Below are 19,524 nucleotides of genomic sequence, written 5' to 3' on the forward strand. Positions count from 1 at the left end.
ACCTCCACCGTTTTCTCCAGACAGCCCAAAAATTAAACCTTACATATAACAAGGAGAAATGCATCTTCCGCACAAATAGACTAGCCATCCTCAGCTACGTCGTGGAGAACGGAATCCTGGGCCCAGACCCGGACTGCATGCTCTTAGAACTCCCCCTCCCCCATGGCCCCAAGGTTCTCAAACGGTGCTTGGGGCTCTTTTTGTACTACGCCCAGTGGGTCCCCCAATATGCGGACAAAGCCCGCCCACTCTTCAAGGCCAAACTATTTCCCCTGTCTGCTGAGGCGCGCCAGGCCTTCAGCTGCATCAGAGACGACATCGCCAAAGCAGCCATGCGGGCGGTGGATGAATCCACTCCCTTTCAGGTTGAGAGCGACGCCTCAGAGGTAGCGCTAGCAGCCACTTTAAACCAAGCAGGGCGGCCCGTTGCATTTTTCTCCCGTACCCTATCTGCTTCAGAATTCGTCGTTGAACTTCAGATGAACTGCAGGCTGGCTCTAAGGCACTGATCTTTATACATCGGTCCCAGGGGGAGGAGTCCTGTGCAGAGCCAAGGGAGGAGCCCAGTACAAACTCTCGCGCACTCCCAGAGCGACTCCCCTGGTGGTCGGATAGTGCAACTGCACTTACAATGGTGGATAGTGAACATATATACACGGAGTTATATTGGCAACTATATACAGCAGGTCAGATTCTCCCTTTGGCATGGCTGGGGGAATCTAAAGGAGTTCCTGTATTTGGAGAAGGTGAAATGTGATCTGAGAGAGGTGGATGAGGGGTTCCACCAGAGATGGGTGCCAAGGGGTGGGGTGGGGGTTGTGTATTGTTGTAAAAGTGTTGAAAATTTTAATTAAAATATTTTAAAAAATGATTTGCATGAGTATGGCGTTGAGATAGAGGATCAGCCATGATCATATTGAATGGGGCGCAGACTCGACGGGCTGAATGGCCTACTTCTGTGCCTAATTTCAACAACTTTATGTTACTATCCTCACCTTGGATCACAGAATTTTGCCCAAAAGCTGTCAAATACAGCAAATCAATCGCACAAGATAAACCTTTACAAAAAAGCCTTATATTAAAGCTGTAAGGTATTTAAAATAATTTTCTACTTCAGAGCAGGATTAGTTTAGGACGTGCTTTAAATGTAAAAATAATTATTTTGTCACAACACAGCTTTAACTGATCAGCTAAAAGAGCAGCTGCCCTTCCTTTTGCAATGATGCTTAGTTACCCTGTACGGCAATAACACAAGCCTCACCTGCTCAGGGAATTTCTATAAATACTAATTTAAAGTGGGGATGAAGAGTGCGGCTTCACAAACCTGACAAACCTTCAAGCTGCTGGCGTGATTAAATAGCTCCTGAAATATAATCTAAATATCGAGCGTGTGGAAAACGAAAAGGACAGTAGAGGCTCAGTGCTTGACTGAAGCAAATGATTCAGCCCAGAGATTTCGTACAACAAAATCCTGGTTAAAACAAGAGGCCAATGGAAAGAAGGCTGCGTGACTACACAGTGACTGCCACAAATGCACCAGTCTGACACAGCCCAGAGCACAGAGACAACAGAAGAGAAAAAAAGAAAAGCTTTGTAAAGCCAGGACATGAATCAGGACAGCAAAAAATGCAGGAATTTGAACATGAAAGGTAAGGGCACAGGCCATCACAACCCGTGGTTTAAATCTGAATCAAAACAAATTGCATTTAGCTAATAAACCTGAATTGGATGGATGTTTGACTTAAAGTAAAATAGGCCCTAATACTATTACCGGCTCAGGCTAACACAAAGTAGCAAGCTAGCAGATGTCCTTGCCAAATTCTACTTAATATAGCAATTGTTCTGAATACTCGGTCTGGGTGTGTACTATAGCACCTGTAATACAGTGCACAACTCTTTTGTTGGAAATAAAATGTATATTGAATGATCTGGACATATTTTAGATTTCAATAGGCTTAACTGTGGAACATTATTGCCCATCTATTTTTTAAAAAAAGGCACAGATTAATTGACAAAAAAGAGAGGAAATAGTCTAGGATCTTTTACAGGAATTATCAGTTCAATCATTGTATTTGGACAGGTAATACTAATTGCCCTAAAAGCGCATGATCATGGGAAATGTTCATTTATGGAATGCTTATCACTGCAGGCCCAATTTGTAAGCAGACTACACTTGATCTCTTGTTAAATTAGCAACTTCTGCATGGGTCTCACCCCCATAACCCAAAGAGGTGGATTGGCCACGCTAAATTGTCCCTTAATTGGAAAAAAAGAATTGGGTACTCTAAATTTAAACCAAATTTGCAAGTTAAAATACAGTACTTGGGAAAAGAAAACATTGGTAAGCTTTGCGTTTGATGTTTGTGATAATGGGTTGTGAGGGTGAAACCCACGCAGTCACGCATTAGATTTTCACAGGGGATTATTTCACTGGTTATGAATTTCTAATTTTTGCAACCACATGGTAAACAAAAAGGATGAATTTTGTGGCAATTTGCATCTCACCAGCCCAGTGATTGGCTGTGCATAATACATTTAACATTGTTAAAAAAAATATTTGAATGCAGAACTATATTAACTGATAATTAGATACCACTCAAGGTGGAAGATCGAGGGCAGGGTGTCCAATTCTGAAGAAAAAAAGGGCACACTTCGCTAAGAGGGACCGCGGACGACAGGAGGAGTGGGGCTGCTGGGTCAGTAGGAATCGGGGGAGGGTATTCAGATTTGAGGCAGGACTCAGGCCCGAGATGGACTCTACTGCTTGTTTTAATTTAAAGTGCCCAATTCTTCTTTTTTTTTCCAATTAAGGGACAATTTAGTGTGGCCAATCCACCTACCCTGCACACCTGTTGGGTTGTGAGGATGAAACCCACGTAGTCACGGAGCGAATATGCAAACTCCACACTGACAGTGACCCAGGGCTGGGATCGAACCCAAGTCCTCAGTGGCATGATGCATCAGTGCTAACCACTGTGCAACCGTGCTGCCTGTGGCTCTGCTGCTTGACATTAGCTTTGTAGCCAGCTTTGCTCTGAATAGGGCCTGAGATCGCCGCTGCCGGCTCCGACCCCCAACCCCCTGACAACTGCTGAATACCCCTTCACCCAAACTACCCACATGCCAAAGCTGAATAACTCTCAGAAGAGGGTGCTGGCAGGTACTCATGGCTGTGTGAGCTCCGATCTGCATTTGTGGAATAACACAGTGAGGATTCGCAGACACTAAATTTTCAGATTTCAGCGGGATCTTCTAGAGCAAATGGCATACTGGGAAGCTCAGACCTGGGAAGCAGTGCAGAAAGCCAAATTCTGGGACATTCCCGGAAAAATCTGGAATGGTTGATCACTCTGGTTGAGAGAGAGAGAGAGCACTGGGTGTGTCGGGGGGGGGGGGGGGGGGGGGGGGGGGGGCTAAGGCAGTTATCAACAGTAGGAAACTTTGGAAGATGGAAGTTAGATGTCTGTTGTACTTGCTCTGAAAGCTACCCTTACATTATAAGTCTGCTAGGTGGTGTGCCAATGACAATTGATCACAACTTAACCAGAATATCAAAATGTCTTTTGACACGGGGAATGCTAGGGTCAAAGTCAAGGGATCAAAGTAAAGGGATCTAAGTAAAGGGATCAAAAAAAGGCAACATGTCCATCAGCAAAGAAAAGGGTTCCAATGCAATCAAAGACAGGGGGGGGCCATTACTAATCGCAGGAAACAGTTGGAGAGATGGGTGGAACATAACCTTGAGCTTTTTTCTAAGGAGAATACCGTCAACCTAGAAAGACCTACCCTACAGGAGCTCTAGAAACTATAGAAAGCCTGTCTGTCATGGCAGAGCTGGATATCGAACCCACAGTGCAGAAGTTCAGCAAAGCTATTGACTCACTTGCTATGGGCAAGGTTGCAGGTACTAATGCATTTTGCCTGAACTCATCAAGCATGGGAAATCTACAGGATCTGCACAAACTTCTGTGTGTCTTTGGAGGAAAGGGCAGCCGTGCCCCAGGATATCTGTGATGCAAAGACTGTGATCTTGTACAAAAACACAAGTGACCTCAGTGATGATAACAACTATTGCTGCATCTCTCCACTGAATATTGTGGGGAAAGTATTTGCTGGTATTGCCCTTGTCAGACTGTAGACACTGGCAGACTGCATCTATCCTGAATCCTGGGGTGGTTTCTGAATTGGAAGATCTATAATTGACAGGATCATCTCAGGCCAGCGGCTATCAGAGAAATGTTGTGAACAAAGGAGGCCCCCATAAAGTGCCTTCATCGATTTCACCAAGGCATTTGACCATGTGAACAGAGGCGGTCTATTTAATCTGCTGGAGAAAATTGGCTGCCTGTAGAAGCTGCTTAATGCGATCTCCCGTTTCCATGACAATTTAATGAGAACGATCAGCTATGATGAGTAGAGGGCAGCACGGTGGCGCAGTGGGTTAGCACTGCTGCCTCACGGCGCCGAGGTCCCAGATTCGATCCCGGCTCTGGGTCACTGTCCGTGTGGAGTTTACACATTCTCCCCGTGTTTGCGTGGGTTTCGCCCCCACAACCCAAAGATGTGCAGGCTACGTGGATTGGCCATGCTAAATTGCCCCTTAATTGGAAAATATGAATTGGGTACTCTAAATTTATATTTAAAAAAAAGCTATGATGGGTATGGTGAACTGAGACCGAAAAGTTCAGCTACGGCGGGAAAGGTCAGCTATGGCAGGAAATGTCAGCTATGATGGGAAACATCAACTAAGGGAGAAAGGTCAGCTAAGGTGGCAAGGTCAGCTAAGGCAATAAAGGTCAGCTCTATCGGGAAAGTTCAACTAAAGATGGGAATGGTCAGCTAAGGTGCCAATGTCAGCTACGATGGTCAGATCAGCTAAGGCAGGAAAGGTCAGCTATTAGCGGGAAAGGTCAGCTATTAGCGGGAAAGGTCAGCTATGATGGGAAAGGTCAGCTAAAGTGGGAAAGCTCAGCTATGATGGAAAGGTCAGCTAAAGTGGGAAAGCTCAGCTATGACGGGAAAGGTCAGCTCTGGTGGTAATGTCAGCTATGATGGAGCAATAGGAACCTTTTGAGATCCACAACAAAGTCAAACAATTGCGTTCTGGCACTGACATTCTTTGGCATATTCTTCTCTTTGTTACTGTCAGATGCCTTCAGGTCAACTACAGAGGGTGTGGACTTCTGGTTGCGGCTATGCGGAGCTAAGCCGCACGTTCGGCAGCTCCCGCTAGAAACGGACTTTGGGGCTCTTTTCAGGGCCCTCAACGGAGATTTTACGACGATTCCCGACATGGGAAGGGGTCTGCAGTAGATCCCCAGGGTTCTATATTCTGGACCAGGAGTCGGGTGAGCAGAAAAGCAGTGGCAGCGCCCCTGGAAAAGCGGGGGAAGGGAAACAAAATGGCGGCCGGTGGAGCCCTCGAGGAGTTGAGGCAGTGGGCGCAGGAGTAGTAGGCGACACTTCTGCGCTGCTTCCAGGAGCTTAAGGTGGAGCTGCTGGAGTCGCTGAAGGCTACCACCAGAGAGCTGATGGAGACTCAGACAGCCCAGGGGGCCGCAATCTGGGAGCTGCAGCAGCAGGCCTCCGAAAGGGAGGATGAGGCCGTGGCCGTCGCGAGGAAGGTGGAGATGCACGAGGCGCTCCATAAAAAGTGGCAGGAGCGGTTCGATGAGCTGGACAACCGGTCGAGGCGGAAGAATTTACGGATCCTGGGCTTCACAGAGGGGCTGGAGGGGTCGGACCTGGCGGCCTATGTGGTCATTTTGCTGAACTCGGTGATGGGAACTGGGTCCTTCCAGGGGCCCCTGGAGTTGGAGGGGGCCCACAGAATACTGGCTAGTTGGCTGAAGCCGAATGAGCCGCTGCGGGCGGTGTTGGTGCAGTTCCACCGGTTGGTTGACCGGGAGTGCCTGCTCCAGGGGGCCAAGAGGGAGTGGAGCAGCAAGTGGCAGAACACGGAGGTGCGGATCTTCCAGGACTGGAGTGCGGAGGTGGCTAAGCGGAGGGCTGGGTTCAACCAGACGAAGGCGGTGCTCCACAGACGGAGTGTGAAGTTTGGCATGTTGCAGCCGGCGCGTCTGTGGGTCACCTACATGGACCGTCACGATTATTTTGAGTCCCCTGAGGAGGCGTGGGCCTTTGTGCAGGCCGAGAAACTGGACTCAAACTGAGGGTCAAGGATGGGGGTTTTGTATGAAAATGTAACTGTGTTTAATTTTTTCTCTGGAGGGGGGGTTCTCTGTTTAATGCAGGATGTGTGTTGGCTTTAGAGTGGGTGGGGCGATGTCTTTATGTCTTTTTGTATGGGTCTGGTGGACGGGTTCGGGCAGGGAGGTAAACTGAGAGTGCGGGGTTGGGCAGGGCGAAAGCGCGGGATTTTCTCTGGTTTCCCGCGCTGCTGGATGATGGGGGGCGGGGTCGGGGCTGAGAAGCGCGGGCCTTTGCTGGTTGTTATTTTCCCGCGCAAGAGCGGGGGGGGGGGGAGGGGAGGAGGGCCAGTTGATGGGCACGAAGGAGGAGGAGTAGTCCCACGTGGGGAGGGGTCGGAGGTGTGGCGGGAGTCGCCGGGATCAGCAGAAGTTAGCTGGCTCACGGGAGTGCTGCGGAGGGAGGGGCGCAGCTAGGAGGGGTCCTAGCCTGGGGGGGGGGGGGGGGGAGACAGACAGGGTTGCTGCTGAAATGGCCAGGAAGGAGCTGGAGTATGCAGGGGGTGCTGGGGGGGGGGGGGGGGAGTTGCCGCCGTGGGGGACTCTGGCCAGTGGCGGGCAGGGGATGGGTTATGGCTAATCGGCAGGGGAGGGGGGCAGGGAGCCCTCTGATCCGGCTGATAACCTGGAATGTGAGGGGGCTGAACGGGCCGGTCAAGCGGGCCCGGGTGTTTGCGCACTTGAAGGGGCTGAAGGCGGATGTGGCCATGCTCCAAGAGACACACCTGAAGGTGGCGGACCAGGTTCAGCTGAGGAAGGGGTGGGTGGGCCAAGTATTTCATTCAGGGCTGGATGAGAAGAATCGGGGGATCGGGGGTTGTCGATCCTGGTGGGAAAGAGGGCGTCGTTTGAGCCGTTAAATGTGGTGGCTGACAGTGGCGTGAGGTATGTGATGGTGAGTGGTAAGCTGCAGGGGGAGCGGGTGGTGTTGGTGAATATATACGCCCCAAACTGGGACGATGCGGGGTTTATGCGGCGCATGTTGGGCCGCATTCCGGACTTGGAGGTGGGGGGCCTGATCATGGGGGGGGGGGGGGGGGGGGGGGGGGGGGGGGGGGGGGGGGGGGGGGGGGGGGGGGGGGGGGGGGGGGGGGGACTTCATCACGGTGCTAGATTCCCCATTGGATCGATCCCGGTCCCGGATGGGTAGGAGGCCGGCGGCGGCTAAGGTGTTGAGGGGGTTTATGGATCAGATGGGAGGGGTGGATCCCTGGAGGTTTGCGAGGCCAAGGGCCAGGGAATACTCATTTTTCTCCCACGTGCATAAGGCCTATTCTAGGATTGATTTTTTTTGTCCTGAGCAGGGGGCCGGTTTCGAGGGTGGAGGATGCTGAATACTCTGCCATTGCCATTTCGGATCATGCCCCGCACTGGGTGGACCTCGGGCTGGGGGAAGGAGAGGGACCAGCGTCTGCTCTGGCGCTTGGAGGTGGGCTGCTGGCAGACGAGGAGGTGGCCGGGAGGGTTCGGGGGTGTATTAAGAGGTACCTTGATGCCAACAATAACGGGGAGGTCCGAGTGGGGACGGTCTGGGAGGCATTGAAGGCGGTGATTAGAGGGGAGTTGATTTCCATCCGAACCCATAGGGAGAGGGCGGAGCAGAGGGAGAGGGAGAGATTGGTAGGGGAGATGGTGAGGGTGGATAGGAGATATGCGGAGGCTCCGGAGGAGGGATTGCTGGGGGAGTGGCGTAGCCTTCAGGCCAGGTTCGATCTACTGACCACCAGAAAGGCGGAAGCTCAGTGGAGGAAAGCACAGGGGGAGGTGTATGAATATGGGGAGAAGGCGAGCAGGATGCTGGCACACCAGCTCCGAAAGCGAGACGCGGCCAGGGAGATTGGGGGAGTGAAGGATAGAGTTGGGAAGGTGGTGCGGAGGGGGGGTAGACGTTAATGGGGTCTTTAGGGACTTTTATGGGGAACTGTACCGGTCTGAACCCCCAGTGGAGTGGGGGGGAATGGGGCGCTTCTTGGACAAGCTGCGATTTCCGAAGGTGGAGGAGGGGCAGGTGGAGGGACTGGGGGCGCCGATTGAGCTGGAGGAGCTGGTTAAAGGTATAGGGAGCATGCAGTCGGGGAAGGCGCCGGGGCAGAATGGGTTTCCGGCCAAATTTTATAAAATGTATGCGGACCTGTTGGGCCCCCTGTTGGTCCGGACCTTTAACGAGGCAAGGGAGGGGGGGCTTTGCCCCCAACTATGTCATGGGCGCTGATTTCCTTGATCCTTAAGCGGGACAAGGACCCTCTGCAGTGTGGGTCATTAAGGCCGATCTCGCTGCTAAATGTAGACGCCAAGCTGCTGGCAAAGATCTTAGCCACAAGAATAGAGGATTGTGTGCCGGGGGTCATTCACGAGGACCAGACGGGGTTTGTGAAGGGAAGGCAGTTAAATACCAACATACGAAGGCTCCTCAATGTCATTATGATGCCGGCTGTGGAAGGGGAGGCGGAGATAGTGGTGGCATTAGATGCGGAGAAGGCCTTTGATAGGGTTGAGTTGGGGTATCTGTGGGAGGTGTTGGAAAGGTTTGGGTTTGGGGAGGGGTTTGTCCATTGGGTGAGGTTGCTTTATGAGGCCCCGATGGCGAGTGTAGCCACGAATAGGAGGAGGTTGGAGTACTTTCGGCTGTACCCGGGGACGAGACAGGTGATGAGGATTCTCAGCGAATTCGGGGGTTTCTCTGGGTATAAGCTCAACCTGGGCAAGAGCGAGTTGTTCGTGGTGCACCTGGGGGATCAGGAGGAGGGTATTGGTAGGCTCCCACTGAAGCAGGCAGGGAAGAGCTTCAGCTACCTAGGAGTCCAGGTGACTGGGAGCTGGGGGGCCCTGCACAAGCTCAACCTCACAAGGTTGGTGGAGCAAATGGAGGAGGAGTTCAAAAGGCGGGATATGTTACCGCTGTCACTGGCGGGTAGGGTGCAGTCCGTCAAGATGACGGTGCTCCCGAGGTTTTTGTTCCTGTTCCAATGCCTTCCAATCCTTATCCCGAAGGCCTTTTTTAGGAGAGTTAACAGGAGTATTACGGGATTTGTGTGGGCGCATGGGACTCCGAGGGTGAGAAGGGTGTTCTTGGAATGGGGCAGGGATAGGGGGGGGGGCTGGCGCTGCCCAACCTCTGTGGGAACTATTGGGCTGCCAATGCAGCGATGGTGCGTAAGTGAGTAATGGACGGGGAAGGGGCAGCATGGAACTTTATAAATGTTTTTTTATTGAGTTTTCATATTTTATATATATGACAAATTACAAGTTATTAGAGAGAGAGAAAAAAAAAGGAAAACACAAAAATTTAACATGAATATTTACAGGTAAGCATCTTCATAACAATAATTGTGGCCGCCCCCTTTAGCCAGCATACATATTTTACATTCCCCAATATGGCCGAGGCACATGTTTATAGGCATTTATTTATAGTTTGGTTTTGGGCCTTGGCTTGCCATCAAACCCCCATACCGGGCCCGTATCCCCCCCCCCCCCCCCCCCCCCCCCTCCCCCCGGCTACCTTCCCCCGATTCCCGTCCATTTTCCCCTGGTTCTTGGCCACCCAACTATTCTTCCTCATGTACGTTGGCCACAAACAGGTCCCGGAACAGTTGCATGAATGGCTCCCACGTTCTGTGGAAGCCGTCGTCCGACCCTCGGATGGCGAATTTGATTTTCTCCATTTGGAGAGATTCCGAGAGGTCGGACAGCCAGTCTGCAGCTCTGGGTGGTGCTGCTGACCGCCAGCCAAACAGGATTCTACGGCGGGCAATCAGGGAGGCAAAGGCAAGGGCGTCTGCCCTCCTCCCCAGGAATAGATCTGGCTGGTCTGAAACCCCGAAGACCGCCACTATCGGGCATGGCTCCACCCTCACCCCCACCACTTTGGACATAGCCTCGAAGAAGGCTGTCCAGTACTCCACAAGTCTGGGGCAAGACCAGAACATGTTGGCGTGGTTGGCCGGGCCTCTCTGGCACCGCTGGGGCAGCATGGAAGAGGATGGAGATGGCGTCCTGTGTGGGCACGAGCCTGGAGGCGCTGGTAACGGCGCCGTTGCCGCTCCCTCCAACGAGGTATACCATGAGCCCGGTGGTGGCGGCTACCCTCAAAATTTGGGGGCAATGGACACGGCATGGGGGGAGGTGGGGGGCTCGATGGAGTTCCCGATACGGGGGAACCACCGGTTTGTTCCAGGGAGCATCGATGGCGGATTTCTGGGCTGGCACAGGGTAAGTATTAGGAGGTTGAGGGACCTGTTTGTGGATGGGAGTGTCGCCAGCCTGGGGGAGTTCGAGGGGAAGTTTGGGCTCCCCCCCGGGGAACATGTTTAGGTACATGCAGGTTAGGGCGTTTGCCAGGCGGCAGGTGGAGGGGTTCCCCTTGATGCCCCCACGTGGGATACGGGGCAGGGTGCTCTCGGGGGTGTGGGTTGGATGAGGGTGGATTTCGGACATATACCGCGTAATCCAGGAGGTAGACGAGTCCTCGGTGGAGGAGCTGAAGGGTAAATGGGAAGAGGAGCTGGGTGAGGAGGGGACGTGGGCGGATGCCCTGGAAAGGGTGAATTCCTCCTCTTCCTGTGCGAGGCTTAGCCTCATACAGTTCAAGGTGTTGCATAGGGCTCATATGACCGGGACGAGGATGAGTAGGTTTTTCGGAGGCGAGTACAGGTGTGCTAGGTGCTCTGGGAGCCCTGCGAACCACGCCCATATGTTTTGGGCATGCCCAGCGCTGGGGGAATTTTGGAAGGGGGTAGCAAGGACGGTGTCGAGGGTGGTGGGACCCAGGGTCAAGCCAGGCTGGGGACTCGCAATTTTTGGTGTTGCAGTGCAGCCGGGAGTACAGGAGGCAAAAGAGGCCAGTGTTCTGGCCTTTGCGTCCCTAGTAGCCCGGCGAGGATCTTACTTCAATGGAAGGATGCGAGGCCCCCAAGCGTGGAGGCCTGGATCAATGATATGGCGGGGTTCATCAAATTGGAGAAGGTGAAACGCCCTGAGGGGATCAGTACAGGGGTTCTGTAGGCGGTGGCAGCCTTTCCTGGACTTCCTGGCGGAACGGTAGGGAAGTAGGCCGGCAGCAGCAGCAACCCGGGGGGAAGGGGGGGGTGGGATTGGGTTTGGTGGGAAGGAGAAGTGTGTACATGGGTTTGTGGGATGTGGCGGGTGTTATCTCTTTCCTGTCTGATGTTTGCTTTTTTTGTTTTCGATTTAGTAGTTGCTTTTGTAGGGGGGTGGGTGTTGATCTTGGGTTTTTACAATGGTTATTCTGTTAATATTGTTTTGTTGTTTATATTTTGTGAAAACCTTAATAAAAATTATTTTAAAAAACAACTACAGAGGGTGTCTATTTACATACCAGAACTGACAGAAAACCGCTCAGCCTTGCTCACAAAAGATCCAAGACAAAGGTGTCCTCGGCAGAGTTGTTCTATGCTGATGATACCACATTTGCATTCCATACCGAGGAACACCTTCAGCAGCAAGTGGGCAGACTCTCTCAGGCCTCTAAAGAGTTTTAATGTAACTATCAGCATCAGGAAGGCAGGATGTTACCATCCCACCACCTATCAGCATTGACAATGTGATGTTGGAGGTTGTTGATAGCTTCACATATGTAGGCTCCACAATCACCCTTCATGCTGAAATCAACATGCTTCATAAAAGCTGCAGCTGTTATGTCCAAACTGAGGAAGAGAGTGTGGGACAACAGCAACCTGACTGAGAACAACAAACTGCATCCATCCCGGGTACACTGCTCCTCCCGCTGACGGAGACATTTGAGCAGATGCTGCAGGCGTACAGGTTTCCTCTGGTTGATGGGTTCAGGCAGGTTATCTAGACATTAGCCAAAGCATTCATCCTGAAGCTTTGCCCACGGCAAGCCTGTGTCCTCTATTGTGCTGAGAGCTTGGACAACATAAGGTAGGCAGGAGAAAAGGCTGAACGCTTCCTGTAATCACTGTCTCCAATGTTTCCTCGACATCTCCAGGCAGGACAAGGTCACCAGCTTGGTGGTCCTGGAGCATGCCAACTCCATCAGCATACATGCATTGCTAAACCAACAACATCTGTGCTGGCTTGGTCAGGTGGTGACAGCCGTATACCCAAAGACCTTTTGGTATGGTGAATCAGCCACTGCACATGATCTCCTGGGCGTACATACCTCCACTATAAGGACACCTGCGAATGAGATATGAAAATAACAGACATCGATACGTACAACTGGAAGGTAGTCACTGATGGCTGTGACATTTAGAGGCTGATAGTTTGGAAGGGCATCGAAAGAGGCAAATGAAAAGCTCAGCTGGCGAAGAGAGCCTAGAGGCAGTGAATGGAGCACCCTCTCAGCCCACGTTCCTATGCTGCCAAAAACGTGGCAAGGACTGCCATGCCGGAGTGTGCCTCTTGAGCCGTAACTGGTGACGCTTAACACAGAGCTGACCACCACAGTGCAAACCATTATCTTACGAGATGGAAGGCTGCCAGCAAAAAGAAACTCTTTGTAATGCAAAACTGTATTAGCCGATACCTAGATACCAGTCACATTTGAGAGAGAGAGAGAGAGAGAGAGCACTGTGTGAAGGGGTAAAGCAGGCATGAACAGTAAGAAATGTTGGAAGGTAGAGATTTTTTTCCGTATTTCTTTGCTCTGAAGATTATTGTTGTATCAGTCATATTGATTAGCTAAATCCATTGTCTATTTGCTTCTCTGAATGGGGTACAGCAGAATGGATACTGATATGGATACAGGTTCAGTCACACACCAAAAACTAATGCAATGTCTTTGTTCACTCTGGTGCCTGGCAAGCAATGTATATTGTAGTGTACCCAGTCCACCCTATCTTAAAGTACCAAAAGCGATCTTTTTGGCCTAGAAATTGGATCATACGGTGCTATTTTTATGGATGAGACCACAAAAATAAGAGCTGGGGTCAGTCATTTAGTCCTTCAGGCTGTTTTGCCTTTCAATACTGATACCGTAGCTCCACCTTCTTCTACCTCTCTTCATATCCCTTAATTGCCTAGCATCCAAAATCCAATTGACCCATGAGTTGAAAATACACTGTGACTGAGCATACATGGTTGTCTGGGGTAGAGAATTTCAAACATTTGCAAACCTTTGAGTAAAGAAATTTCGCTTACTCTCCGTCACTAAGTGACCGATCCTTTATTCTGTAACCGTGACCCTGTGCTCTCGATTTCCAACCAGGCGAAGCATTTTTTTTAACCATTTATACTTACAAGCTCCTTTAGAATTTTATGTTTCAGTTGGATTGCCTTAATTCTTCTGTCTAGGATTAGTTTATTCAATCTCTTCTCATAGGACAATCCGTTCGTCATAGCAACCAGTCTAGTGAACCTTCATTGGACTGCTTCTAGGATGCCCTTCCTTGGATGGAGACCCAAACTTGCTCACAAGTAGTTTAGGTGTGGCCTCACCAATGTCCTGTATAATTGCAGGAAGACTTACTTACTCTGAAATTTGTTATGATCTGGTTAGCGACCAGAAACATTTTGTTTAAAGTAGACAAAGTTAGGGGAGGCGGTGGCATAGTGGTATTGTCACTGGACTAGTAATCCAGAGACCCAGAATAATGATCTGGGGACCCGGGTTCGAATCCCACCATGGCAGGTGATGGAATTTAAACTTTTTTTAAAACTTAGAGTACCCAATTAATACTTTTCCAATGAAGGGGCAATTTAGCATGGTCAATCCACCTAACCTGAACATCTTTGGGTTGTGGGGGTGAAAGCCACACAAACACGGGGAGAATGTGCAAACTCCACACAAACAGTGATCCGGGGCCTGGATTGTCCTCAGAGCCATAGGCAGCAGTGCTAACCACTGTGCCACCATGCCGCCCGGGATGGAATTTAAACTCAATAAAATATCTGGAATTAAAGTCCAATGATGACCGTGAAACCATTGTCGATTGTTGTAAAAACCTATCTGACTCAGTAATGTCCTTTCGGGAAGGAAATCTGCCATCTATACCTGGTCTGGCCCACATGTGACTCCAAACCCACAGCAATGTGGTTAACTCTTAAATGCCCTCTGAAAAGGCCGAGCAAACCACGGAGTTGTATTCGATTGCTACGAAAACATACCATCTGGCCACCACCAGCTGATGAATCAGTACTCTTCCATGTTGAACACCACTTGGAGGAAGCATTGAGGGTGGCAAGGACACAGAATATGCTCTGGGTGGGGGACTTCGATGTCCATCACCAAGGGTGGCTTGCCAGCATCACCACAGACCAAGCTGGCCAGGTCCTAAAGGGCATAGCTGCTGGACTGGGACTGCAGCAGGTGGTGAGGGAACCAACAAGAGGGAAAAACATACTTGACCTCTTCCTCACCAATCTGCCTGCTGCAGATGCATCTGTCCATGACAGTATCGGTAGAAGTGACCATCGCACAGTCCTTGTGGAGACATGGAGACACAGTCCTTGTGGACGCCTTCACATTGAAGATACCCTCCATCGTGTTGTGTGGTACTGCCACCTTGCTAAATGGGATAGACTTCGAACAGATCTAGCAACTCAACACTGGGCATCCATGATCATCATCAGCAGCAGAATTGTATTCAACCACAATCTGCAATCTCATGGCCCGGCATATCCCCCACCAAGCCAGGGGATCAACTCTGATTCAATATGGAGTGCAGGAGAGCATGCCAGGAGCAACATCAGGCATACCGAAAAATGAGAAGTCGACCTGCTGAAGCTACAACACAGGACTACTTGTGTGCCAAATAGCATAATCAGCATGTAATAGACAGAGCTAAGCGACTCCACAACAAATGCATCAGAGCTAAGATCTGCAGTCCTGCCACATCCAGCCGTGAATGATGGTGGACAATTAAACAACTCACTGGAGGAGGAGGCTCCACAAATATTCCCATCCTCAATGATGGAGAAGCCCAGCACAAATGTGCAAAAGACAAGGCTGAGGCTTTTGCAACAACCTTCAGCCAGAAGTGCCGAGTGGATGATCCATCTTGGTCTCCCCTGGAGGTCCCCAGCATCACAGATGTCAGTGAATATGATTCACTCCATTTGACATCAAGAAACGGCTTAAGGTACTGACAATAGCACGGTGGCCTAGTGGTTAGCACAACCGCCTCACGGCGCTGAGGTCCCAGGTTCGATCCCGGCTCTGGGTCACTGTCCGTGTGGAGTTTGCACGTTCTCCCCGTGTCTGCGTGGGTTTCGCCCCCACAACCCAAAAATGTGCAGAGTAGGTGGATTGGCCACGCTAAATTGCCCCTTAATTGGAAAAAATAATTGGCTAATCTAAATTTATAAAAAAAAAGGTACTGACAATATCCCGGCAAAAGCACTGAATACGTGTGCTCCAGAATTTGCTGCACCCCTAGCCAAGCTGTTCCATTTACCCGTGTGTCCTGTACGCAAGAAACAGGACAAATCTAACCAGCCAATTACTGCCCTATCTGTCTATTCTCCATCTTCAGCAAAATGATGGAAGGAGTCATCAACAGAGCTATCAAGCGGCACTTACTCAGCAATAACCTGCTCACGGATGCTCAGTTGGGTTTCGCCAGGGTCATTCAACTCCTGACCTCATTACAGCATTGGTTCAAACATGGACAAAAGAACTGAATGCCAGAGGTGAGGTGAGGTGAGAGTGACTGCCCTTGACATCAAGTCAGCATTTGACTGAATATGGCATCATACTAGCTAAACTGGGGTTGATGGGAATCAGGGTGAAAACGTTCTGCAGGTTAAAGTCATATCTGGCACAAAGGAAGATGGAAGTGGTGGTTGGATGTCAATCATCCCAACTTCAGGACATCACTGCAGGAGTTCCTCAGGGTCCTAGACACAACCATCTTCAGCTGCTTCATCAATGACTTCCCTTCCATCACAAGGTCAGAGGTGGGGATGTTTGTGGATGACTGCACAATGTTCAGCACCGTTTGCGACTCCTCAGATAATGAAACAGTCCATGTCTAAATACAGCAAGACCTCGACAATATCCAGGCTTGGCCTGACAAATGGCAAGTTACATTTGCGCCACACAAGTGCCAGGCAATAACCATCTTCTACAAGAGAGGATCTAACCAACACCCGTTGACATTCAATGGCATTACCATCGCTGAATCCCCCACAATCAACATCCTGGGGGTTACCATTAATACTGTGGATACCAGGGCTGGCCAAAGGCCAGGAATCCTACATAGAGTAACTCACCTCCTCACCCTAAAGCCTGTCCGCTATCTACAAAGCACAAGTCAGGAATATAATGGAAAAGGCAGCACGGTGGCGTAGTGGTTAGCACTGCTGCCTCACGGCACATAGGCTCCATGTTCGAGGTTCGATCCTGGCTCTGGGTCACTATCCATGTTGAGTTTGCACATTCTCCCCGTGTTTATGTGGGTTTTGCCCCCACAACTCAAAGATGTGCAGGGTAGGTGGATTGGCCACAATAAATTGCCCCTTAATTGGAAAAAATGAATTGGGTGCACTAAATTTATTTTAAAAAAGAAGAAAAAAAGGAATGTAATGGAATACTCTCCACTTGCCTGTATGAGTGCAGCTCCAACAACACTTAAGAGACTCAAACTATCCAGGACAAAGCAACCCACTTGATTGATCCCCCTTCGAAAAACATTCAAAGCCTCCACCACTGATGAACAGTGGCAGCTGTGTACCATCTACAAGATGCACTGCAGTAATGTAGACAACAACTTCCACAACCACAACCACTACCATCTGGAAGGATAAGAGCAGCAGATACCTGAGAACACCACCACCTGGAAGTTCCCCACCAAGTCACTTACCACCCTGATTTGGAAATAGATTGCCGCTACTTCACTATCGCTGGGGCAACATCCTGGAACTCCCACCATTACAGCACAGTGGGTGTACCTACACCTCAAGGACTGCAGCGGTTCAAGAATGCAACACAGCACTATCTTCTGAAGGGCAATTAGGGATGGGTAATAAATGCTGGCATACATGCACGCACACCCTGTAAATGAATAAAAAAGTTTGAAATCTTACCCAGTAGGAGGATAAAGCCAGAACATTGCATGGTTTGAAGCAAACAAAATAAACTTTACTATAAAGTCAGAAAAATAAAACAATGCATTGTATAGCCAAACATTTAGAAATAATACAAGGCAAATATGAATTAACACACCACACTGCACATTAAATGGCAGATCTGATAAAAACAGATTCCATGATTTCTCAGCAGCCCACCACGATGCCAGTGACGTCTGCGAGTCACATGATCTCGTTAAAACTCTGTCTCCGTCACAAGGGATTTCAAGTCATCACTTTGGAAGGTCTAGACTTTGAATTCCCTCAAAAGCTGCTTATCTCAGACTGCCTGAACAACTGCTCACCTCCTGATTGTTCAATCTCCTCTCCAGAGACTGCGTCCCACGGATGTGTAAACCACTCGCTGCACAAAGCTGCCACTGCCCCTGGGTTTCTCTGAACTCCAGTATCCCAGCTGCACTGAGTATGGATGCCTTCCCGGACTTCTTCTGCATGGAACAAAGAAATCTCTTGTGATAGTCACCACTGATGTATATATTGTATATAGATGATGTCGGTGTAGGTGTTTTGTGGTAAGGCCCTGTACTACAGGTACGGGGGTAGTTCCCTGCCTGCTGGCTCCGCCAGTATGTGTGCTCCCAGTACAGCAGCCACTCCGCCAGCTGCTGTAGGAGGCCACAGGTCTTAGTGTAATAAAGCCTCGATTGCATCCAAATCTCGTCTTCGTGTAATTGATCGTGCATCACCTCTGTCACCTTCTCAGCTCCTTCTCAGCTCCCTTGGACTTCTCTGAGTCCTAAGTGCTTATAGCTTCCAAGCGTTCCCTGTAAGTTCAAACCTCATGAGGCTAAACTGCAACCAATTTCCTCTCCCGGCAAACACACTGATAAATTAAAAGCAGAGAACTCTCTTAATCTCCACCACCATCATGATCATATAGATTCACTGAATGCTTTTGAGCCAATTTTGATGTACCTCCCAAAACAAAACGTCTCTCTGGATTTGATTTCTTTTTTTTAGAGTACCAAATTATTTTGTTTTCCAATTAAGGGGTAATTTAGCTACCCTGCACAACTTTGGGTTGTGGGGGTGATACCCACGCAGACATGGGGAGATGGATTTCATTTCTTTGCAAGCGGTGCAGACACTGGCCGGGATTCTCTGATCCCGCGCCGGGTTGGAGAATCCCCGGGGGGGGGAGGGCACGAGAATCTCACCACATCGCCCTGATTCTCGGGCACCCGCGGGATCGCCGCCGTGCCAGTCAGGTGCCGTTGAAAGTGGACCCCTGCCGATTCTCCGGACCCCAACGGGCCGAGTGGCCGCCGAGTTCAGCTGAGTCCCGCCGGCGTGGGTTACTCAGGTCCCATACGGCGGGACCTGGAAGGTGTGTCTGTGGGGGCTGTCCTGGAGGGGGGTGGGTGGGGGGGAACCGACTCCGGGGGTCTCCTCCATGGTGGCCTGGCCCGCGATCGAGTGGCGGGCGGGCTGGTTCCGTGTGGCCTATGTTCCTCCACGCCGGGCCCCTGAAGGGCTCTGCATATTGCCCGGAGGCCGGTGCAGAGATGGGAACCCACGCGCATGCGCGGAATCATGCAGGCCGCGCTGCGCATGCGTGGAATCACGCCGGTTGTGCATGCGCGAACCCGCGGTGCCTTAGCCCATGCACGAACTCGTGCCAGACCTGCCGCGCTGGATGGAGCTGCGGGGACCACTCCGGCGCCGACTACAAAATTATGAGGGGCATAGACAGAATGGATAGTTAGAGGCTTTTTCCAAGGGTATAGGGGTCAATTACTAGGGGCATAAGTTTAAGGTGCGAGGGGCAAAGTTTAGAGGAGATGTACGAGGCAAGTTTTTACACTTAAGTGTAGTGGGTGCCTGGAACACGCTACCGGTGGAGGTGGTGGAAGCAGGGACGATAGTGTCGTTTTAAGGGGCATCTTGACCCCGGAAGTGTAGAAGATTTTAGATTAGATGGGCAGCATGGTCGGCGCAGGCTTGGAGGGCCTAAGGGCCTGTTCCTGTGCTGTACATTTCTTTATTCTTTCACCTAGCCCCCTAGGAAGGGGAGCATTCCTGAACATCGGGTGTCGCTGTATGCGGTTGACCTGCTGTTGTATGTGGCGGACCCAGAGGGGGGAATGCCGGGTGTGATGGAGCTGTTAGCGGAATTTGGGGGCTTCTCGGGCTATAAGCTAAATTTAGGCAAGAGCGAGGTATTTGTAGTGCACCCGGGAGATCAGGAGGAGGGAATTGGGAGGCTCCCGTTCAGGAGGGCAGTGAAGAGTTTCAGATACCTGGG

The 19,524-nt window shown here is 50.6% G+C and overlaps 1 protein-coding gene across 2 annotated transcripts in view; it reads left to right on the forward strand.

The window, feature by feature from the left end:
- Window positions 1-1,269: 1,269 nt before the first annotated feature.
- tmem117 (transmembrane protein 117) overlaps window positions 1,270-19,524 on the forward strand; it is a 410,204-nt gene continuing 391,949 nt past the window's right edge. Inside the window, exon 1 of one of the 2 annotated variants that reach the window (XM_038780445.1) lies at window positions 1,270-1,649. In XM_038780445.1, the coding sequence (XP_038636373.1) occupies window positions 1,607-1,649 (43 nt within the window). In that variant the 5' untranslated portion in view covers window positions 1,270-1,606. The remainder of the gene's footprint in view (window positions 1,650-19,524) is intronic. The other variant, XM_038780448.1, reaches the window with a different exon arrangement.

This window comes from Scyliorhinus canicula, chromosome 20, assembly GCF_902713615.1.
Source record: "Scyliorhinus canicula chromosome 20, sScyCan1.1, whole genome shotgun sequence".
In the NCBI taxonomy this organism is placed as follows: Eukaryota; Metazoa; Chordata; class Chondrichthyes; order Carcharhiniformes; family Scyliorhinidae; genus Scyliorhinus; species Scyliorhinus canicula.